The 23,565-nt window shown below is 34.2% G+C and overlaps 3 protein-coding genes across 4 annotated transcripts; 1 reads left to right on the forward strand and 2 right to left on the reverse strand.

Annotated features, from left to right (window-relative positions):
- The first annotated feature begins 6,532 nt into the window (after positions 1–6,532).
- On the forward strand, positions 6,533–18,221 carry LOC142551717 (putative 1-phosphatidylinositol-3-phosphate 5-kinase FAB1D). Of its 2 annotated transcripts, none has more exons than XM_075661096.1 (14): positions 6,533–6,752; positions 7,533–7,719; positions 9,586–9,842; positions 9,920–9,953; positions 10,086–10,721; positions 11,465–11,609; positions 11,691–12,032; positions 12,456–13,286; positions 13,783–14,117; positions 14,414–14,540; positions 14,637–14,792; positions 15,614–17,044; positions 17,176–17,439; positions 17,525–18,221. In XM_075661096.1, the coding sequence occupies exons 3-14, from the start codon at positions 9,782–9,784 to the stop codon at positions 17,882–17,884; spliced, it is 4,722 nt and encodes a 1,573-aa protein (XP_075517211.1). In that variant the 5' UTR covers positions 6,533–6,752; positions 7,533–7,719; positions 9,586–9,781; the 3' UTR covers positions 17,885–18,221. The 2 variants fall into 2 exon arrangements, with proteins under 2 accessions (XP_075517211.1, XP_075517210.1); XM_075661095.1 differs by having other exon boundaries at positions 7,546–7,719.
- A 429-nt stretch (positions 18,222–18,650) lies between these two features.
- Positions 18,651–21,544, reverse strand: LOC142551718 (putative arabinosyltransferase ARAD1). The gene is made up of 3 exons (XM_075661097.1): positions 20,782–21,544; positions 19,791–20,047; positions 18,651–19,456 (listed from the first exon to the last, which is right to left on the reverse strand). The coding sequence occupies exons 1-3, from the start codon at positions 21,386–21,388 to the stop codon at positions 18,905–18,907; spliced, it is 1,416 nt and encodes a 471-aa protein (XP_075517212.1). The 5' UTR covers positions 21,389–21,544; the 3' UTR covers positions 18,651–18,904.
- A 466-nt stretch (positions 21,545–22,010) lies between these two features.
- LOC142550956 (uncharacterized) lies at positions 22,011–23,433 on the reverse strand. The gene is made up of 2 exons (XM_075660006.1): positions 23,276–23,433; positions 22,011–22,558 (listed from the first exon to the last, which is right to left on the reverse strand). The coding sequence occupies exon 2, from the start codon at positions 22,531–22,533 to the stop codon at positions 22,243–22,245; it is 291 nt and encodes a 96-aa protein (XP_075516121.1). The 5' UTR covers positions 22,534–22,558; positions 23,276–23,433; the 3' UTR covers positions 22,011–22,242.
- Positions 23,434–23,565: the final 132 nt, after the last annotated feature.

Raw genomic sequence — 23,565 nt, forward strand, 5'->3', positions numbered from 1 at the left:
ATACCCAATGAGTAATGAAAGATAACGACTACGAGTTTCCCGATCATAAAAATATATGTTCTAGAAATAAATTAATATATTCACTCTATGAATCGACCTAGGAGTTAGTAATATAGCAAGTATATTTATGAATATAATATAGTAGGAGAGATGTGTAAGACCAAATGTAACACACATAAATGTAAATTTGGGAACTTTTTCTAAGCTTGACAATCTGAAAGAATCAAACTATGAGAATAGCAATAAAGAAAAAGTTGGAGAACTCAAACCAAATGGAGTGTGGAAAGTGTAATCATTAATTAAGAAACAATGAATGCCAAAACGCACAAGATTTTGTGTTGAGCAATGGTCATTTCAGGCCCAATGGGCATTGATTCGCACAGCTGTTGGTTCACTTTACTGTAATTTTGTGTGCGCTGTCTCTTTGAAGCAGGCAATTATAACAAAAACGAACACTTAAAACACTGCAAATTTGCTCCATCCGTGAATAAAAATGAATCATAATGGCCATGAAAAAAGCATAGAAATGATGCAGAGAAAGACCCTTTTCAGCCTTCTTTTAAATTTCAGCATACATAATTTTCCACTACCTGCTATCATCTCAATCATTATTATAAGAAATGGGGGATGCTGCATGCACTTTTGTATTAATGAATGAATCACCTAATGCTAAAAGAGAACATACATCACATATAAATGAGGCCTACTCTCTCTATTAATGCATAGGGTTGGCTGACAATGCCATGCTTAGGTTGGCGCCGTCCACTACTCTCATCCATCCACCATGTGTTAATATTATAGTTGACTATCTAAATATTTCAAATCTTTTAACCTTTACAAGTGTTACTTCAAGAAAAAGTTGAAGTCGAGCCGATGCTATACCGGGAGTTTTACACCTCGAGTAGTCTTCGCTGTTGAGTCGCATGGGTTCCACATGATTTCATATGTGAGTTGTGACTCGTGTATTTTGAAGTGTTATTATCCACCTTTGAGTCATAGCCTTTCCCCAAGGGAAACCTACTAATAGATAAAGCCTACCAATCACTTTTCCAACAACACTTTCTCAACGAAAATATGTCATTATAGTTATAAACATGTTATATTTTTCGACATTTTGATTCATTTTTTAAATTCCAAGCGCTTGATAGCTCGTCTAGTTGTTATTTATCCTTGTAGAGAAGGGATCCAAACATATATCAGTTTTTGAAGAGTACGAGGAAATTGAATTTGAGGATGCAAACCATGAAGCCATATTGCCATTGTGTACAAAAAGTGAGGGATGATAGTTGTAATGCTGGAAGTGGCAATTAAAACAAAATGGGAGGCTACCAGAACAAAATCTTGAATTCTCTCTTTTCTACTTTTTCATTGAGTTACATAATCCATTTCACTTTTGGCCTTTGGGGCTAGTATTATATGTTATTTTCCCTCTTTGGAAGGTAAAATAGATGCACTTTTTGAATAGAAATTGATTGATTTTATATTTTACATAGAGGAACAACCATCACTTTTGGCAATTAACATTTGCTTATCTTTATCGGGAAAGCTTGAAGACAACTCGAACTATTGTCGAGTCAATTTTTAGATGTTGGATTTGTTGCACAATATATCAATGATAAAGTACAGTAAATTTTCGTAAAAATCAGTGAACTAAAAGGTGAAAAAAATACAGTAGAGCAAAGCTTAAAATAAATCAAACTGTGGCATGTACGAAGTACAATGTCCTTAAAACAGATTTGTCTCCTCCTGTATGTGCTTCGAGGGTCGTCTCGGACGTCTATTTCTCGTGATACAAGGGAACAACAAGCAGTGACTTAGCATGATGCACTACTACGACGAACTGAAAACGTACATTTACTTTATCACCGAAATTTATTGAAGCCAAACGGAAAGCTAACAATATGAAATGAAAGAGAATGCTTGAAAGAGATAAGATTTTCATATATTTGAAATGAGTAAACACACTATTTATAAGCATCAAAATACATAGCAAGAGTCATGCAATGTTAATTTACTCAATTAATCTTTCTATTAACTCAAGAATATGAAGAGACAAAAGTTTTCAATTAACTAAAGAATGTAGAAAGTCAAAAGACAATTCCATAATAATGAGCCACAACTAATTCAAGAATTTGGATAGTCAAAAGACACTCACACATTCATGAGACATAATTTTTATTCACCGTAAATTTGATTCAAATTTTCAGCATGATTCTTACAAGATATGTCGAATAGTTTTTGTAATTACTACTTCTATTGTATCAAATTATCTTTTTTTAAAAAATAAAACCCATCAATAAATCGAAATTCCTTGCCCTTCAATTATTATTTTTCATAAATATAGTAATCCCAAGCCCAATCTTGAAATAATTCTACACACGTACACTCAGATTCTCTATGGCTGACTAGTCATTCGATTGATCACATCAAAAAAATAGGCAAAATACGACATCCAACCCAATATGTACAATGCATGTGTGGGAATGTCTGAAAAGATATTTTCAATGTTTTTGCATATGATTAATATTCCTATAGCGACGCTTCAACTTACTCCGATGATCGGATTTGATTCAAAATCTCAATAATATTATTAATAATTGGAAATGATTGGAGTTTGAGCATAAACATTCTATTTATAAAGTTATTTTTTAAACAAAATTGAGATAAATTTAATCATTTTAAATAATATAATAGGATTTCTTGTTTCGGGTTTGGTTTGGTTTCATTTACAACTTTATAAAACCGATAGCATTGTAATAATTCAAGTTTTTATCATAAATCAAACTAATATCGTATTGCTCAACTCTAATGATAATACCACATGCTAAGTAAGATCGTCCTTCTATTATTTGTATTTTATTTTCATTTTTACTCGAAAGAGATAATTTTTTATGTTGAAATAAATTCGCTCCATTAAAAGTTAAAACAAACATTAGTGAAAGGGCAAAAACTTGTGTGAGACGGTCTCATAGGTCGTATTTTGTGAGACGGATCTCTTATTTGGGTCATCCATGAAAAAATATTAATTTTTATGCTAAGAGTATTATTTTTTATTGTGAATATCAGTAGGGTTGACCCGTCTCACAGATAAAGATTCGTAAGACCGTCTCACAAGAGACCTACTCTAGTGAAAAAAGGGAAAAAAAATCAGAAATTGGGTTGGTTTTCTAATAATTTGTTGTCCGAACCAATGCCACGAAATTGTTAGGCCCAGATGGGTTTGATTCAAAATCGAACAAAAGTGTGTGAGCCAAATTTAGACAGAACTTACGAAAAAGATGAACTTTTCAAAATTTGAATTCATGAAAGTGGCACACATAAAAGTATGGATATAAGTGAAAGCTAAATAGATATTCTTGCCGCTAAAGTAAGATAGACCCCACACGATCATATGTTTCTTTTATTTTCTTTTTTTTTTATTTATTTTTTTGTAGTAATGAATTAGAGATCATTCAACCGATATATGGATTGACTTTCTATCTTTCAATAGCTGGTTTGATTGTTTGTGATCGAACAAAAGAAGAACAAGATATTTGGATAAACATCCGAGCTAACGCAGTAGTGTGTAAGTCATGCTAGTCATGTAAACCTCATTGAACAAACTCGATGCAACATTATCGCTTGAAAAAATATTGATAAAGAGATCGAACTTATGGCCATTAATTAAGTGATCATCTATTCCACCAACTCGGCACTCACGAGCAAAGTTATGTTTCTTTTGTTTATATGCAAGTTGGGTATATCTATATTGGTAAAAACTTGTGTGAGACGGTCTCACATGTCGTATTTTGTGATACATATGTTTTATTTAGATCATCAATGAAAAAATATTATTTTTTATACTAAGAGTATTACTTTTTATTGTAAATATCTATAGGATTGACCCGTCTCATAGATAAACATTCGTGATATCGTCTCACAAGAGACCTACTCATCTGTATATACATTCATTGGAAAATGCAATTTTATACGATAATATCAGTTGAGATTTAGAAAACCACAAAGGTAATTTTTCTCTCGTGTATTCATTTTCCTACAACAAATATTGATTTTGCTAAGGTTGCATGAGTCGTTTCTTCAATTCTTGGATTTGTTCAAGAAAAATGAAAGGTGTGTGTTGATAATTAATTAATACCCATTAATATTATTTGAAAATAAAATACATAGACCGCTAAGAATATGACGTGTCGGCGAAATTATATCCTATTGAATGTAACGGGTAACTACTATATCCTAAATTGCTCTTCAGTCCAAAATTTTTAATTAATGGTTCATTAACTACAATTGGTTTGAGAATCGCCATTATTTTATTTCTTTGTTTTTTGTTTATTAAATAAATATTTATATATATTTATATTCATTATTTATTGAAAAATGTCAAAATTTCAATTTATCATGTTATATTAAATTTAATTGACTAAACCAAACATACTTATTATTTATTCATTATCACTCTACATCTAGCTTAAATATTTTAATAATCATAATATTATTTATCTATACAGGCATTTCGCACGTTTGGAAGAACAAACCCTCGAATATAATTTATTATTTAAAAGTGTCGAACACGATTATTTTAAAACTTATTTGTTTTATATCATTTCGAAAATATGTTATTTTTCGGATAAGATTAGTTGACATATAAAAACCACTAATTTTCTTTTGTCAATTCATTAACCATTTTCCTCTTGCATGATTTTGTTAAGTTTGCATGTGTTTTACTTTCAATTCTTGGGTTTATTAAAGAAAATATAAGGGTGGTTTGAAAAATTATTCACTTTTTGTTCGATAGCGATTTGGACATTTTTTGTTAATAAAAATCTTAAATGTAACGTGTTTTCAAATTACTTTCATGTTAAAATGGATCGAGGTTTATTTGAAAATAACGATTTTTTAGTTTCAAATTTGCTTCTAATATTATATAATTTTTTAAATAAATATGTAAATGTGCTGTTTAATTTGGAATTGCTTTTTTAAATAATAAAAATTAATTCCATTTTTAAATATCATATATTATAATTAAATATCATTCAAGTTACCCGACCACTTCAAAATTTCGTCAATTTGATTGTTATTTTAATTCATGTTCACCTATCATTTTCGCACCAATCGATTTTTATCAACCTGCCGGGTACTTTTATTTATTATTATTTAATTTGAATACAGTAAAATTTTGTAGTATTCACAATTTATAGTTTTTTTTTAAAAAATAATAATTAAAAGGGACTAATTCGTTATTACATAAAATATAAATGGGTTGCTGAATTTAAATATTTGGACAGCTTTCTTATATCACTAAATTTTTATCCAATCTTCTTATCCATAAAAATGGTTTCTTGTATATGAAGCTAGCATCCCTCTGTTTTCTCCTTTCTTTTATTCACCGCCTACAAGCTACAATAATAATTATCATAATAAAAAAAAATCCAAATTGTAAACAATTCTTTAATTTTTTTAATTCACGACTTATTTGATTTTTACAGACTCGACATGGATAATAGTAAAAAAATTAAGAAAAATATTATTAAATATAAAAAATACTATATATTATATATGAGATAATCCAAAATGAAAAAAAATTCATATAATTGAGATGGATGGAGTAACGATGATAATGAATAGATAAATTAATATAAATATATATTTTTAAAATTGATTATTAAATTTTTTAATTTAAAGTAATTTTATCCGTTTACATTAAATGAATGCAATTTTCGTGCTGCTTTGTGTCCAAATCACGTATGTAGGGAGCCTTTTTTCTTCGCATGTGCTTTTTAAGAATCTACCCCTTGTCTTTCCATGATATTTTTGTTTACTAATTTTAGTGACCAGGTTCCTCATTGGACGATTTCACGTATTGATTTGTGTTGAATATATCTATATAGAGTAATAACTAAAATTTTTAACATAAAAATTAATAATTTTTAACGAGCCGATAAAAATATTTATATTATAAAATTGACTATGGATACAATTTAACAAGAATTTTTTATATTAATTAATTAGATTTTATCCGGCACGGTATTGTCAACTCAATGGAAAAAGTAATTTAATATTAATACTTTATTGTTTTGGGTTGATTTAATATTCGTGCATCCGAGATCATGTTTTTACGCAAAATTTTTGTTATGCATAGACGTTGTCGGATGATGTATATTTATAATAAAAATAATATTTTTTTATATAAAAATAATATTTTTATGAGTCACGGAGATTCCTCTTATAAAATTGACTCATTAGTTAGTCTTATAAAAGTTATATTGTTTTTGAAAATACTGGAACTACATGTATATACACATATAAATTATATCACTCACAAAAAAAATGTGTACACAATTTTGATGTGTTTTCCATCTATCGTTCTATTTTTGTATCAACCATCGAGATAATATTAATATGTAAGACGTGATTTAGCATATAAAAATTGTATGTATGTATGTATGTATATATATGAACTGGATGATGAACAGTACAAATTTGAATTTTCCGAGCAGTTAAACACAAGATGTGGGCTCCAGTGGAGAAAACTTAATTGCTTCTTTTTCATTCCGTCTCCACCAAATTTTTTTTCTCTCATTTTATTTAACTCATTCTTCTCTTCCATACATTTTTTGGTGACTTGAAATCTATAATCCAAGATTTTCGGATTTCTACCTTTTGGAGCTAGAGATATCATCTGGGATTCAAGATTGGTAATACTTTGTGGTGGAAGTTCCAGATTGTGATTACTTGTTCGTCGGATTTACTCGGCAGTAAGTGTGTTGTGAATAAATTTTTTTTGGGTTCTTGGAATAATTATTTAAAAAAAATCCCAATATTATTATGGAATCAGATTCACAGTTGGATGGTTTTGATGTTGTTTTGTTCCAGCTGGATTTATGTGATTTACCTTTCTTGAAAATCACGATTAACGATGATCGGGTGCTACATTGACTTGACAGTCACAATCAACCCGCTCATAAATTCTTGGAGGTTTTGGTTGTTGGTTCTTGTTTTTTACTTTGCATTTCAAAGATTTTGACTTCCTCAATTGGGAATTCGAAGCTGAGCCCCTTGGAATTTGAAATTTCATCTTTTAACTTCTTGGTGCGGTAATTAGTCTGTCTTGGTAATTTTCGTTCTTGGATTCACATGTTTATCTTTCGTTTGCCCTGTGAAGTTTGACGACGGGATTGTTATGAGTTATTTTCCTTGTCTGTATATTGAAACTGAAAATCTTTAATTTGAAACCAGGATACGAATTGTCTCTTGTTAACTCGTATTATATTGAATTAAACTGTTTTAATCCTCAAGAATGATCGTGTATAGCTGTCGCTATGAATTTTCAGGACACAACTTGTATTCTTTTTGTTGCTAAACGCATTTTGGTTGTTCCTCTGTATTTGATCAGCGAATTGAGTATGCACAAGTTTTAATTGATTTCTTGCAAATTCTTGGAATTTTATGTTGTTGTCTGTCTACTGTTCTATTTGGGATCTTGAGTTTTTGTCCATCTTTCCACCGAATTAGATTGTATTTCTGAATTTTTTTAGTCGGCATATTCAGGTTGACAGGATTTGTGGCGCACATTTGCCAACAGTCAAGTAATTGCACTGACCGCGAATGCGAATTCTAATTGTGCACACTTTATCCAATTCTGCAAGTTCTGGGTGAACAAAGCTACAAGGATCCAAAAAATCGAGAACTCTCAAGAAATGTGTAACACCCCAAATATTTAAGGTACTTATAAATAAATTAAGATTAGACTTTACACGTAAGTTATAAGTATATAAATAGGTATGTAATATACTTGAGGAGAAAAGTAATTCTAGAAAATTATTATTTAGTATAAATGACTTAAAAATGAATAAAAAAAAGCCAAAATAAATACTCAAGTATACTACATCTCATACGTGCAAAAATATACTAAATTAATAAATAGAATAAGCACTTGTGAAAATCATTGAAGTGTCTAACTATTATATTAATTAATGAAAAGTGTCTTTTTTTAATTAATTTTAATAGCAAATAGGTGCCACCAAATTAGGCCAACACTTGGTTATGTGTAGTGACTCGTCCCATCTCACTTTGCCTATAAAGAGGTCTCTCATCACAAAAAAAAACCTCTGAAATTCGTGGCTTTAAAGAGAAAATGAGTGAGGAATTAGAGTAGGATAAGAGGGATAAAATAAGAAAAAATGGTGGAAAAATAGCAAATCATCTTCAAAAATTCCAAATTTTTTCACAAAACTCTTATTTTACAAAACAATCAACGTGTATAGAAGGTGTAGCAAAGTCATCAATCAATTTTGCCCAGAAAATCAACATTCGCAAATAAATTTTTTTTTGAAAAATTCTAGAAACTTGTTTTTAAGGTACCTAATTCAGCCTATATTATTTCATCTTCTTGAACAATTTTCACTGCAATTTTTAAATAAAAAAGTGTTCAAAATATTTTCTAGTTTAAATATGTGCCGGCCGATCATCCTTCTAGTCGCCTGAAGTACATTTTTTGGTCGGAAACGAGCTTGATCACCATTTTAGTTTTTCAAAATCTGTTATTGATCTTGTTCGAATTTGAAAAAGAGTAAAATCGAAACCAAATTGGTCGGAAAAATCCTATCCGCGCGTGACCATCTGAGCAGCCACACGCGCTGGCCAGAATCCGATTTTCACCTTTACCGATAAATTTTCGACATGATTCCAGCCATCCGGTGAAGTTTCGTATTTTTTGGACATGTCTTTGATTTAATATGAATTTATAAATTTTTAACCAAAACTATTCGATACAATTTTTGTACAAAAATGAATTTCACAATGTTCCAATATATAATCTTGATCCTACCAATCTCAAGTGACTTAAATTCTATTCATAGCATTTTATATTGGCTTGAGCTTGTTAACTGGGCGAAATACTAAGTTATCAATGTGAGGTTTCTATCGTGACTTCGTTACCAGTTTTCTTTCAATTATGACTCATATGGCATTTGTCCTGGAATTTACAATAAATTTTCATAAACTACCGATTCATTCATATACATTGCATCATATTGTGCATTTAACATTTTTTTTTGATCATATTGTTCTGCATACTTGAATTTCTGAACTATTGGTTCCTGACTGATTACCGATCAGCTATTGACTGATCGAATAATCGAATGAATGAATGACCGAACTCCTGGACAACGGTCAATGTACCGGATTGCTTTACTGGACAACATGGCTTTGGCTTGGAAAGTGAGTCAAATGAACCGGTTTTAACCCCTGTATATCGTTCATCTGAACAACTTGAGTTTGGTCCGGAAATGTGGATTTACATTGGTTCGTAAATGATCGATTGTAAGCATCCTAATTGAGTACGTGGAGAAAAGTGCTACACCGATGTTCCTTTTTAGCCCACAATAGTCACTTTAGAGTCTTGAACAGTCACTGCATTTCATTTGACAATATATTTTTGTAATGATACATTATTACTATTACATATCATCTCATACTGAATTACTGCACTAAGATATTACCGTTTGATTTGTTATAGTATAAATGAGCTTAGTTTATTCCCTCACTAATCTATATTTTCTTTCTATTTTTTTTAAATTCTAAATACAGGATTTCAGGACTTTTAATAGAAAAGAAATTATGGAAATTGAAATACTGGCTTAGTAAGATCGTGAAATTACGTTTGTCTTTTGTTCGAGATTGTACTGGTAGTATTTGAGTTATCTTTTATAAAATCAAGGATTGTACACGATTTCGCTACTATAAGTTAAAAGTGATAATAATATTACAAGTTGGTGCTCGCAAAATGCCATCTATCAGTCCCTCTGGTGCATTAAGAAGCTGTGAAAGTTCTGTATCATGCTGCGGTAATTTCTCGCTCTATAGTTTTTCCATATTATTTGATAATATTTTCTATGCTCTTACTTACATTCTTATTTTGCAGGTGATATATCAGTTGATGCAAACTTTTCTGATAGGTATGCATTTTACTTTAGTTCAATTAATTATGTCTAAGAAGCATGATAGAGAAAATATTTTGTGTGTAATTTTAGAGAGAATTCAGATGCTCTTAATTTCTTCTAGAGCTTACTTTGTTTTCCTGTCGGCAGATATATTGAAACAAGCCGCTCCGAAAGTGTTGATATTTCTTCGAAAAGGCACGAGGACAACTCAAATTTACCAGTTAATGGCAAACATGATATTGGAGAAGTTAGCAGAAATATAGAAACTGCTGAAAGTGGTGAGGTTGGGGAAAGAGCAAATTACACTTTAGAAACAGCCGGTTCTTTAGTTAATTATGGATCTGGAAAGTCACTTTCAGGTGAAGTGGATACTGAATTTTGGCTTCCTCCAGAACCTGAAGACCAGGTGGACGATTTAGTAGGTAGTGTAGCAAATTATGAGGACGATGATGATGAGTGTGGCGATAGTGGGGAATGGGCTAAAACTAGCTCTTTGAGTGGTTTTGGAGAAGAAGGCAGTGGAACTAAAAAATTCAAAGAGGAAAAGCTCAAAGTTATGAATGATGTTAGGAATGGGAAGTTTAAGGCCCTTGTTAGTCAGCTAATCAAGTCAGTGGATGTTGATTCGTGTCGTAATTATTGTGAGAATTGGGTGGATATAGTGACTTCTTTATCATGGGAGGCTGCTGCTTTTGTGAAACCTGCTGCACACAAAGGCACAGCAATGGATCCGGATGGACATGTGAAGATTAAATGCATCGCAACTGGTTCTCGTAATCAAAGGTAACAAGACTACCGTGTCTTTTTCCATATGATCTATGTATGAAAATCGGCTTTTTGCTTAGAGAGTTGGAGAATCCATTATGTCATGGATTTTAGTTATATGTCGACCGCTTGCTTGACACTTTAACTTATATTCATCTTATCTCCTCTCGAAATTTTAGCTTAGCCTGTAAGGTGTTCCCGTTTATTTTAACTTGTCTCAAGATGGAATTTTTACTTGGTTTATTGTGTGCTAAAGCATTACTACGGGGGGAATCTTATCTAGGTCTTTTGCATTTATTAAATAGCATCACCTCGAGTTTCTGTTTTTCTGATTGTTACAAGGGTCGAGGTTTCACCTTTGTGTTTAGTTACTCCCACGGTTCAAATTTGATATCCATGGTTGAAAAGTCCCAGAGTCTTGATAACAGTTCAAAAGGTTTATAATGTACAGCTCTACACTGGTAACCCCAAGGATATAGAGGTCTAGACATTAGTTTTAGAAAAATCGTATATCTGGAAAAAATACAACGTGACTCTATTTATGGACATTGAAATACGAAGAGTTAATAATTTTATATTTCCTATAAATATCTTAATCATGGATCATTGTACAAAGTGATTTAACTTATAAACTGATTGTGTGTTTTATGTGTCTTCAGTGAAATCCTGGTTTTTCTGAATGCAGTAATTTCTAATTTAATGCCAGTAATTTCTTTTGTGAATTATATATTCTGAACGAAAAATTTCTTTACACTCTGTAGCCGAGTAGTTAAAGGGTTAGTGTTTAAAAAGCATGCCGCTCACAAACACATGCAAACGAGGTACAAGAACCCAAGACTGCTGTTGATTTACGGGTCACTTGATCTTTCTTCTGGTGGATTGTCATCATTTGATTCAATGCAGCAGGTAAAGCATGAATTTCCTGTTTCAATCCAGAAACTTGATATCTGTATGTCTATCCTTTCTGATTGTATATTCATTTCACAGGAAAAGAACAATTTGAAATCCATTGTTGAGATGATAGACATGTACCATCCAAATGTTATTTTAGTCGAAAAGTCAGTCTCTCGTGATATACAAGAGTCTATTCTTGCTAAAGGGATCACATTAGTCTTTGACATGAAGCTCCATCGGCTGGAGAGAGTTGCTCGTTGTATCGGTTCACCTATCTTGTCATCTGAGGTTGCAATTGGCCAAAAACTGAGGCAATGTGATTCCTTTCATATTGAGAAGTTTGTGGAAGAACTTGCTGTTTCCACAGAGGCTGGGAAAAAACCAAGTAAAACGTTAATGTTCCTCGATGGCTCTCCTGCTCATGTTGGATGTACCGTAAGTCTTCCTTCTCTGAAAGGATATTTTTTTCCTGGTGTAAGAATTACTTTTGTGGGTATGGCACAAAATTTTCTATTCACTAAATGATGTCCTGTTTATAACTTGTGGAAATGAAAATGATAGTGTGTTAGAAAACAGGCATGCATTGTATGGAACACTAGGAAAGTGACTAGCAGATTTCTGCTACCTATTTAATTCAATTTTGTCAAACACTAGGGTTTAGATAATACCTGCCAAACTCTAGGAAACTGGCTGTTTCCTATAGTTTTTTTAACAACATCATCACTCTTTCATTTGTACAAGCTTGCCTCGAATTCTTTTCTGTATGAGTCATGTTGTTATTTGAGTATCACCTCATTTTAATTAAAAACCATCTTTTATTAAATGAACTCAATAAACTAACAAATTTGCATTGCACAGATTCTGCTGATGGGAGCGAACAGTGATGAATTGAAAAGGATTAAATGTGTGGTCCTATGTGCAGTTGTCATAGCATATCATTTAATCCTTGAGACATCTTTCCTTTTAGACCAGAGAGCAATGTTTTACACGATTTCACCCTGTGAAGTAGTGGACCTAGCACTCACCAATAATAAATTGATATCTGTTGGCTATGACAAGACCAGCATTTCTTCCCAAAATGAATCTGATGCAAAAATTGATACATCATCTACTCTTGATATACCTATTTCTGATGGGGTCCAGGGAACGGGGTCTCATAATCCAATCCCACTGTCAAAAGAAAATTCATCATCTTCGTTTGAGCCTTACAGCACGACAACATATCCGGGATTAACTCTTTCAACATCTATTAAAAAAGTCATGGATGACAGCTTTCCTTGTTTCTCTGACTCTTCTCTGAGTACACCCAGTTTACAGAATTTCAATGGAAGAAATGAGTTTGGTCAATCTGAAAATGATATTCAGATAGCTATTGATTTGGGCGTGGCTGACCACAGTGATACTAATCTTGAAGCTAGATCTGAGGGGGACAATTTACTTAATCATGAGCAGCCATATATGCTAGAATCTCCAGATGCTCAAAATCTAAGTGATAGTGCTGAAGAGCAAATGAATAACAAGGATGAGATAAGCTCAGTATTGGATTCTGAAAGTATTTTAGTCTTGATGTCCAGTCGCAATGCTTCAAGAGGGACTGTCTGTGAGCAGAGTCATTTTTCTCATATTAAGTTTTACAGAAGTTTTGATGTTCCGCTCGGAAATTTTTTGCGGGATAATTTACTCCGACTGGTTAGTTAAACATTCTAATTTTGATTTCAAGTTTTATTTTTCAGAACTTTATTTGACTTCAAGGTGGCATAATTGATGCATTTTTTCATTTATGCGATGGTGTTTCACTTAACCTAGAACATGATGCTCTAGATGGATGACAGCTACCAAAATCTGAAGACATGGTCTCATGGATGTGTAATGGTTTTAATAATAAGTTTTAATAAGTGCTATGATTTACTCGCCTGGTGAAATCAATGGTGGTATTACCCTGCTTTATTGATATTCTCAAAACCTAGTTATTTTCATCCTCTGGTCTATTAAGTTGCTTCTCGACGACAGTATTTGAGGTTGTTTTTCCTTTTGTTTTAACATAACGTGTTACTATTTTGTATTAACTGAAACATTTTTATTGACAAACTGGTCCCTTGAAATGAGCTGTGTGATTTCTTGATTGGCTTTCATAAATCTGTTAGCCTTGATTTTATGGTAAACTGTATAGCATATTTTCTTACAGACACTCCAGTGTAAGACTTGTGGAGAATTCCCTGAGGCTCACTTTTACTACTATGTACACCATAATAAGCAACTTACGATCCAAGTTAGACATCTTCCTGCTGAAAGAAATCTTCCTGGGGAAACTGAAGGGAAGCTTTGGATGTGGAGTCGCTGTGGTCAGTGTAAACTGCATGATGGAAGCTCAAAATCTACAAAAAGGGTGTTGATATCCTCTGACGCACAAGGTTTATCATTCGGAAAGTTTTTGGAGCTCAGTTTTTCGAACCAATCTTCATTCAGTAGTCTATCCAGCTGTGGTCATTCTTTTGATAAAGATTTCATATACTTCTTTGGGTATGGAAAACTCTAACATCGGAAGGTCTAATATTTGTGCTATTTCTTCAGCTTAGTGTCATTGTATTTTCATTTCCAAAGAGACATGTTATCTCTAGGTGATTGTCGTGGAGGAGATTGTTGTCTCCTATATGAAGTGTTTTCTCTTTTTATTATTGTCATTATCTTTCCTCTCGGTTTTGAATTTCCCCCCTTTTATGCTAGTTTATATTGTTTCTCAATGATAACCTTTTTAAAAACTAGACATAGCCAATTCTTTCATTTATCATTTTATATTTTTCTGTCATTGTTTGCAGATTAGGCCCAATGGTTGCCATGTTCAAGTACTCTCCAGTTGCAACTTTTTCGGTTTCTCTGCCACCTCAAAAGCTGGAGTTCAGCTGTTCTGTCAGAGGAGAGTTTCTTAATAGAGATTCCGAGGATGTATGAATGGTTATGAAATTAATGCTCTTATATCCTTCCCCACGAATCTGTGATCTGCAATCTTTACTTAAAATTTATTATATTTCACTCTTTCAGGTGTATTTGAAAGGGATTTCAATGTTCCGTGATATTGAAGAGTCTTTGAAGGATATACAAACTCGATATGCTAGGGTAACTCTGAATATTCAAGGATCAGGCAAGGAATTTTCTGATATTGTGGAGATGTTGAAGCGGGAAAGATCTCAGTTTGAGGTCATCATCTGCTAATTACATTTTTTTGTTTATCATCTTTTATTATGTGGTATAAGGGCACAAAGAATTATTGTAATGAAGCATGAAATAAGCCGGTGTCCTATTTATTTTGATATGACAGTGTATACTCGCATACAAGTATTTGCATGTAGAAAATGGAAAGTATGAACTCTGATTTTGTTTTTCCAAATGTTATTTAGGAATTAATTTTAGTATGTATTGGTTTTGCTCATACCTGCCTCAAGTTTTGTTATGGACTTTTATATTATTAGGGTTTTAAAATATTGGGCCTGATATCGAATCTTGGAAGAATCTAGAAATAGGGGGAGTGATAAATAAAATATAATGAGGAGGTAGTTTGGGAATTCATTCTGTTAATTTATTAGGTTTGGAGACTAGCTTGTGCTAGGGAGGGGGTTGAGCTCTCTTGTACATAGGATTGCCTCTGGGAGCTTATATTCTTCTTTGTTTTAGTTGATTATTGTTGATATATTAGCATAATTTTGTTGTCGCGACAATTTTCCACGATAAAGGTTGGAATCTGGTCTAGCAAATTGTTGATTGATATCGTGGTTTGGTAATATTTTTTTGCTGTTGTAGACGGAAAAGAAAGCAGTGATTTGCTAAGACTTAAATCGTTGTTAACTGTTTTTTATCTTTCATATATGATTAAGAAGAGATGAGTTAACACCGGAAATCAACTTCTCAGCTATGTTTTCCAAAACTTTAGTTTTGATCTGTGTTTCTTTGCTATGTTATATGTTAAAAAAGTGTAGCAGGGCCATGATTGTTTTTCCTTGGTCGTGTAAATGTATAATTAGGTCGACATTAAAGAGTCTGTAAAGAATGGAAGCCAAGGAGATAATGTTTGTAAATTTCTAAGTTTGAATAGACTACGAATGGAGCTTTTGCTTGAATCATACCTATGGGATCAAAGACTACATGCATTACTCTCATCCGATCTTAAGGTGGACTGTAATGAATCAAGTAAGTTACAATCAACCAAACCGTTACTACAAGAAGATGCAATCGCTGGGGAAGAGTTTGGTACAACTGAGATTGCTATTGAAAATTCTTTCAGTCCTCTCGAAAATACTTCTGGAGCTGAAAATATGTTTGACATATGTACTGATTGCAGTGAGTTTCCAATTGAACACATTCCTATTCATGGGCCGGTTGAAGGACCTACCGAAGATAATTCATGCTCCATAGACGAATTGGATGAAAAAGGATCAGCGGTTCCTGATATCTTGATGAAACCTACTTCCGAAGATTATTTTGATGATGTTAAGAGAAACTCTGGAGAGGATAATTTTGATAAGACAGTATCAATTGCTACTGAAGTTGAGTCCAGTGGTTCTGATGCAAACAGTTCTCTCAAGGGTAACCACAATCTATATGTTTCATCTAACCTAGAAAACGATAGAGGTTGGATATGGGCTCCATTTTCAGACATTCGACGTGAATACATGGAGGATATCCAGAGAGGGTATTTTCCAAAATTTGAATATTTAAACAGCCATGCGGCACAATCTACAGCTCAGAAATTGATTGCTGATGAAGGTTCTCGACTGCACATTCCTCTTGGTAAGGACTATATTGTGACTGAATATGAGGATGAATTGTCAAGCATCATAGCTTGTGCTCTGACATTTTTGAAGGATCGAGATACCGTGTCAGAGGATCTAACAGTGGATGCTCAGAAAGAGAGAGGAATGGATGCCAAGCTAAGCGGGAGTTCCCAGAGCATGACTCAAACATTCTCTTTGGGTTCTCCTCGTTGGTCTTCATTTGGTTCCTCAGATTCCGACAACATTCTATCTCCACTCGCTATTTCCTCAGAAGATTCACATTCATCAAGTTTTGATGGTTTAGATTTGTTGGATTCGCTATTTTCTTATGGTGCTGGTCACCCACAAGTTTCTTTGGGTTCAGGGAAGAGTCGTGGGAAGCGTAAATACTCTGTTATAAGTACATATGCAAGCCAGTTTCGTCAGTTACGAGATCGGTGTTGTCCTTCTGAAATCGGTTATATTGCTTCTCTAAGCCGTTGTAGGAACTGGGATGCCAAAGGTGGGAAGAGTAAATCTTTCTTTGCCAAGACATTAGACGACCGATTGATTATTAAGGAAATTCAGAGGACAGAATTCGATTCTTTCATGAAGTTTGCTCCAAATTACTTCGAGTACATGAACCAGTGCTATGAGCTGGGAAACCAGACCTGTCTTGCTAAAATTCTTGGTATCTATCAGGTGAATGATATTTACTTTAATCCTGGTCCAAGTCATCATCGTTTCATATCTATTGTAGAGCTATTCATAAACCAACTATTCCTTTTTTCTATTTTTTTTCCACTCATTCTTAAAAATCTAAACTATTTCAGGTCGTCATTCGAGCGAAGAATGGTAAGGAGGCCAGGCATGATCTCCTGGTGATGGAGAATCTTATGTTTGGTCGGCATATAGCTAGGCAGTATGACCTTAAAGGAGCTTTACATGCTCGATTTACCCCCACTGCCAAATGTTCAGGAGATGTTCTCTTGGATCAGAATTTTGTCAATGATATGAATGTTTCACCTCTCTATGTTAGCAGCATATCAAAGAGGAATCTGCAGCGGGCTGTGTATAATGACACACATTTTCTCAATGTGAGTTACACATTTTTCCAACTGCATCTCAATTACTATCATGTACCATCTATGGGCCTGACCTTATGTTCGATTACTTTTTCAGTCAATCAATGTGATGGACTATTCTCTTCTAGTGGGAGTGGATAGTCAAGGTCGTAAACTGGTCTGTGGGATCATTGACTATGTCAGGCAGTATACCTGGGACAAGCAAATTGAGAATTGGGTTAAATCTTCACTTGTTGTTCCTAAGAATCATTCGCCGACTGTAATCTCTCCCAAAGAATACAAGAAGAGATTTAGAAAGTTCATTGATACACACTTTCGGAGTGTACCAGATCACTGGTGTTCCCGAAGATCTAAACCTTGCAAACTGTGTGGTCCTGTCGAGGAAAATGGTCTGGGACTTGTGAAGTCTCAAAAGAAAGGTACTGACAATGAATTTTCTCTTTCAACGGCTCAATAGCAATGGAGAGATCACTCTTGTTTTTGTGAGATCTTCCCATTATGGTATAAACAAAACATCTTCTTCGTATCTTTTTATATTGTATATAATTAATCACAAAATCGTAGGGTCCCTCTCATCCTGCTACTATTTTTCAGCAAAGTTCTGAGGGTGTTTTGCTCTGTCCCATGGTAGGTTGCACATATCTATTTTTTCTTTGTATTTGTGCAAGCAACTGTAAAAATATCATTGTAACTCAATTTTTTGTTGTTGACTACTTGCCGCAAAATACGACCGTGGATGTATTTCTTGAACTTTGAATATCCATAATCTATTCAAATACTTTCTGTTTTGATTATATTGGATGATTCTATGTGAAGCACCTGGATTTAACATGCGAGTTAAATCTTTGGTTATGAAATTTCTCCAGTCACATACCTTATTTTTCTCGGCATGTCTGTCTCTGACAATCTCTCCAAGTAAGGAAACTTTGGCCGTGTATTAACGTAAACTGGGTTAGGTTCTGAAATTATTAAACATCATCGCATCAATCTTGAAGGTTATGTAGGGACAAAACCAGGGTCAGAATCCAAGTTTGAACTGTATTATGGCACGGGTTTCGTTTGAAGTAAAGCTTTTCCTTCAATGGGGTTAGCATCATTCATTATCTGCAGCGTGGTCCCTTTAACGTGGTTTTGATTGCAATTCGGGAACTTCGAATACCATTATTATATTTACTTTGAAGCCCAACAAACTTGCAGTTGTAACCTACCAGATATTGAAGACATACTGAAGTCATTACATAACTGGATAAATATGCTGTATTTTACAGCAATCAAGGCACAAATACATATAGTGTAATTAAGTTTCCGTGAGTTTTTAACCAAAAAAAAACTCATCTGGATGGATAGATAATTAAAACAAATTATAAGTACGATGAAAGATTAAAGAATCGACAAAAATCATACAAATATAAAGTGTTCAAATGCAGTGACAGTGAAAGATTAAAGAATCGACAAAAATCATACAAATATAAAGTGTTCAAATGCAGTGACAGCGAAGTGGTACTGAAACACCTGGAGGTTTCCTCCTCTCCCGCACAATAGCTTCTTTGATCATCGGCAGTTTTTCATGTACCTTTTTCCAAATGTGATTGACTGCACCATCCAATGGTGTAGGACCTACGCCTCCGGGAAAGCCATTTTCATACTCAAAGATTTGTTGGATCTTAGCCATGTTTTTGCGATACACATCCTTCTGTTTATCAGAATAATTTCTTAGATGACCCACGAGCCAATTAGGCCTCAAAGCATCACTAACTGCTACAAAAACTGAAAATTCAGAATAATCCACCATCCCTTCGAAGGGAAGCTCTACGTTGTCACTAACAATAACTGGTATACAGAGACTCTGGATGGCATCAAAAAGCCTACATGATGTAGGCGTGTCCCCTGCTGGGTGCAAACAGAATTCTGATGTCCTCATTCCCTTTATCGACTGCTCCTTCCCGGTAGCATTGGGAAAGCCTTCTTCTATAATGACTCCAGGTTCATTGATCAGTAAATCCCATAATTTTTCTCGAACAAGTCCACCCTATAGATAACAAAAATAAGTTGATAGAAGTTTTGTGTTGATAGAAGTTTTGTACGAGCTCAAGTGGATGGTAATAATTGTAATGTAACTGATTGATCAGTGTATAAAGCATGATTACCAGCAAAAACAATAGTTGCATTGCAGAGACAATCGTGGAATTAAAAAGAGCAAGGAACAAATGTTCTTAAGACAGATCTTCAAGAAACACGTTGTAGCTCAGCAGATGCATACGATTTACAGAAGTTCAACATATGTTCGGAAAAGTAAAAAAAAAACTAGTCAGGAAGTCATCAAACCACATTTTAAAGTTCCTGGCAAAGAGGACATTACTAACCCGATGCCTATGCTTGGCTCCTTTGAAGTAAAGAAGAGTGTGCCTTTTCTGGTTTTCCGATATGTGCAACCTTGGAAGTAAATAGGAGTATGGCACGATGACATCTTTCAGCAGTGAAACTTGGGTGTGATGTATCATCAAGTCAGATGAGTTCTCGTTGGATGATTTGGAGTCGAGCCTGAACCAGCCGCCAAAATCCACCACAAGGAGAACTGCTGGTGCAATTTCATCCTTGACATGCCACATAGCAACAGGGTCTGCCAAAGAATGCTTCAAGTTTTAACATAACCTGACAATTCAGAGGCTAAAATATAAGCAACTAATGCATGCAGTACACATACCCCAAGTTCCCTAATTAATGAGAATATATCAATGGATGTCTAAAAAACCTGCAGAACTAGCACAAAAGTTAGACAAATTTCAAGACATTGAAAATTACAATTTTGAGTCATTTAAGATCTCAAAATTCATGTTCCTACACAATCCAGCTCAAGGACAAACATGAGAGAGAAAAACGCTACACATCCACCGATCCTACATAAGAACACAACAGGTCTTTATCCATCTAGCTAATTGTTCTATTTCACTTTGTAGTCTTCCATAAAAAATACAAAAGATGATATGTTAAGTAATCATTATAATAGATGTCCAATTTGGCACACGCCATAGTCACTAAACGTAACCTTTTTTATTCCTGTTTCATTTCTATGAGTGTCTAGCGGGATTTTTTATTCCTGTTCTATTTCTATGAGTGTCTAGCGCATGCCCGCTCGATCTATGCACATTCTAGCTTTGTATTATGTTCGCAAACCACATCTAACAAAGACTATGGTTCCTATCCTCGTCAGATGATCTTGATATACCCACTTGATAGCTTGAAAAGACTCTAATGGAATCATCATTACTATCGAGCTTTTCAAGCAGCAGCAGGATGAAAATAAACGAAATGGGGACATCAATAACATAAATAAAATAACACATTGGTATTTACCGGTGAGAACAAAGACATGATCTCTGCCACCAGACTTCTGCCAAGCCTCTGACATTCTAACCGTATCAATCACCATTCTTTGCCTCTTATAATCCTCATTCTCCTCAGCCCTCTTTCTAAACACACCTTTATTAATAACCAGCTGCAATTCAGCACTTAAAGTTGCGAAAAATGGAACGAAGATCACATCAGCTTCCCTGTAATCGAAAACCCTTCTCGCGAAAGACTCTCTTTTCACCTCTTCGGGCGCCAACAAATCCCCCAAGATCCAGTACTCCGCGCTGTACTGTTTGATTATTGGGTTTTGAGGATAAGGAAGATGTTTTTCAAAATCTTTACGCAAAAGGGTCTTTCTTATTTCTTCATCTACTTCGCTTCCAACCCTTGAATCGGAGTTCAAAACCCAGTATTTTTCTAAGAGGCCATAGTTGAGGGATCTGGGGAGCGGTGAAATGTAGACATTGATGGATTCTTGTTTGGCGGACAGGGTATTTTGGTGATTCGGTAGAGGTGCTGAATTAGTGCTGGAGTTCCAGTAGAAGAAGGCGAGTGAGAGAACGGAGAGGAGAGTGAGAGTGAAGAAGAGGGGTGGAGTTTTTAAGGCCATTGGAGTAGATTTCAGCCTTTGATTTGAGACGATGCGGAAGTGTTTGCATTAATGCCCCCTCGTTCTGGTTTAGATTTCGAGTGAAACGCATCCGAATGCAACTCCAAGCTGCAAGGTTTCTAAGGCACGACACGGTTAGTTCGATACCCAAGGGGATCCAACGACGGCAAGAAGGTGACTAAGTTTTTTCTTCTTTTACAATTTTTGGATTTGTTCAGAAATTACCATTAGTTTTCTGGAATAATTCACAATTTGAGGAAATCAATCCTTTCTAAAAAGAATTAATACTATGATTATAAGAATAATGTGTGATCGTGACACTTCAATTCAGTGTGAGTCGATCTCACGAGTCGTACTTGACGAGACAGATGTCTTATTGGTCATCCATGAAAAAGTATTACTTTTTATGCTAAAAGTATTATTTTTTACTGTGAATATCGTTAGAATTGACTTTATCTCAACCTACCCTAAAAACCTTAGGTACATCAAAATTATAGTTTGAATAATTTTTTTACTAACTCTCCAAAGTTTCCATAATCTTGTTTTTGAATATAAAATAACGTGAAATAAAAGTTGTTCAAGTTCATGGTAAAAAAAATAAAATTTGAGAAATTGACTAGAAATGGCCAACCATGAAAGATCAGGACACCAAATTCCATGAATTGATTACTAAACTAGGGAGAAATCAATTCGGGTTTAATTTCTTGATTCATTACAATACTAGGTATATGTCGATGCTTACACTAAACAGGGAATATAAACAATTTCTAAACTTAGAGCTCAGCTAAGTGCTCGGAGCTCAGAAGCTCGCCATAAGCCTTCATCTTGAACGTTTTCTACTCTCGATCCGTGGACTAACACTCCAGAACCTCTGCATCAAAATTCCAGTCCCTTCTTACGGCACGGCTTCTGACAAGTCTTGGAGCACCTGCAACCTCAGTACTACTCGGAATGGAAGGTTGGGGCATCACCTTAGATGATGTGATGCTCGGATTAGCTCTAGGATGTGGAAGTGATGATTTCCTGGCCAAACAATTGGCAATCACATAACATCTTCCTTCGTTGTCAGCACTGGATACGGAGTAGCTTCTGAGTGAATGGGATGGGCTTTCTACGCCATGGCATACAAGACATGCAAGACTCATATTGATCAAATGCGATCGTTCGATGCTACAAGGCAATCAAATCAAATAAGAAAAGAAAGTAGGCGATTCTTTTGAACATCAAGATACTAGGAAAACAACTATTGTAAGTTAATTGTCAACCATGGAGATCACTAGTCATCCCCGAGGAGATGGCACCAGCTTTCATTCATATACAAGGATAGGGTTACTATTTCAAGACAAGAAACACAAATTTCTCCATCGTTTCCCATGCATCATTCAACTTTCACAGCAACGATTTCTAATGCAATTCGAAGGTCACCAAACCATTGACACACCAGAAATCTTTTCCCACTAAAAAAGTGCATCAAAGGTTAGCTTGACACCACACTTAACAATGGAATCATTAATCTTGAAGCCCTAGACCTTAAATCAGAGATTCAAACACAAGAAGTCATTAAAGTTGAACTTCACCCAACAATTTTTGAGAATCAAGCATTCAATTTCAATGAATGCCAAACAAGAAAGTACTGATCAAACACCAAAAATTACAATTTCATTTATCCCCATTTGGAAATAGCTAGTGAGTATACTTTTTCTCCCCTCAAAATGGGTATGACAAAAACATAGTGATTAGCAAAGGATCAAAATTCAAGAAATATAATCCCAACCAACAATTAATCAAATAAAAATCAAGAAACAGAACAAAACCCAATTATCAAATAAAAGCCACAACACAATTCAATAATTTAAAAAAAAAACAGAGGGATCTTGTGAGAATAACCTGAAACAGCTCAGTAGTTTGTGAGATTGTGTGTAATTACTAATTAGTATTGAAGATTCCAGGAGCGTTGAATCCTGAAAAGAAGGATCTTGGATACATGGGTCAGCGTACCCGAGTAAAGAATCGTTTACCCAAAATTTTAATTCCAAAATACTTTAAATTTTTTTTGACGGTAAAAATACTTTAAATTTTGCTTACAATTATAATATTTAATAAGTCTCTAGTGATACATCTCATGAATTTTTATATGTGAAGACTGTCAACCTATCATATTCACAATAAAAAATAAT

This window comes from Primulina tabacum, chromosome 7 (assembly GCF_025594145.1).
Source record: "Primulina tabacum isolate GXHZ01 chromosome 7, ASM2559414v2, whole genome shotgun sequence".
Classification (NCBI taxonomy): domain Eukaryota; kingdom Viridiplantae; phylum Streptophyta; class Magnoliopsida; order Lamiales; family Gesneriaceae; genus Primulina; species Primulina tabacum.

Excerpts from the sequence above, each read along its gene's own strand:
- LOC142551717 (XM_075661096.1), top strand. The coding sequence starts at position 9,782 with ATGCCATCTATCAGTCCCTCTGGTGCATTAAGAAGCTGTGAAAGTTCT. Across the intron at positions 9,954-10,085 it reads GATGCAAACTTTTCTGATAG|ATATATTGAAACAAGCCGCT; the intron begins GTATGCATTTTA and ends TCCTGTCGGCAG. Across the intron at positions 11,610-11,690 it reads CATTTGATTCAATGCAGCAG|GAAAAGAACAATTTGAAATC; the intron begins GTAAAGCATGAA and ends TTCATTTCACAG.
- LOC142551718 (XM_075661097.1), bottom strand. The coding sequence starts at position 21,388 with ATGGCCTTAAAAACTCCACCCCTCTTCTTCACTCTCACTCTCCTCTCC. Across the intron at positions 20,048-20,781 it reads TCATGTCTTTGTTCTCACCG|ACCCTGTTGCTATGTGGCAT; the intron begins GTAAATACCAAT and ends ATTCTTTGGCAG. Across the intron at positions 19,457-19,790 it reads GAGCCAAGCATAGGCATCGG|GGTGGACTTGTTCGAGAAAA; the intron begins GTTAGTAATGTC and ends TGTTATCTATAG.
- LOC142550956 (XM_075660006.1), bottom strand. The coding sequence starts at position 22,533 with ATGAGTCTTGCATGTCTTGTATGCCATGGCGTAGAAAGCCCATCCCAT.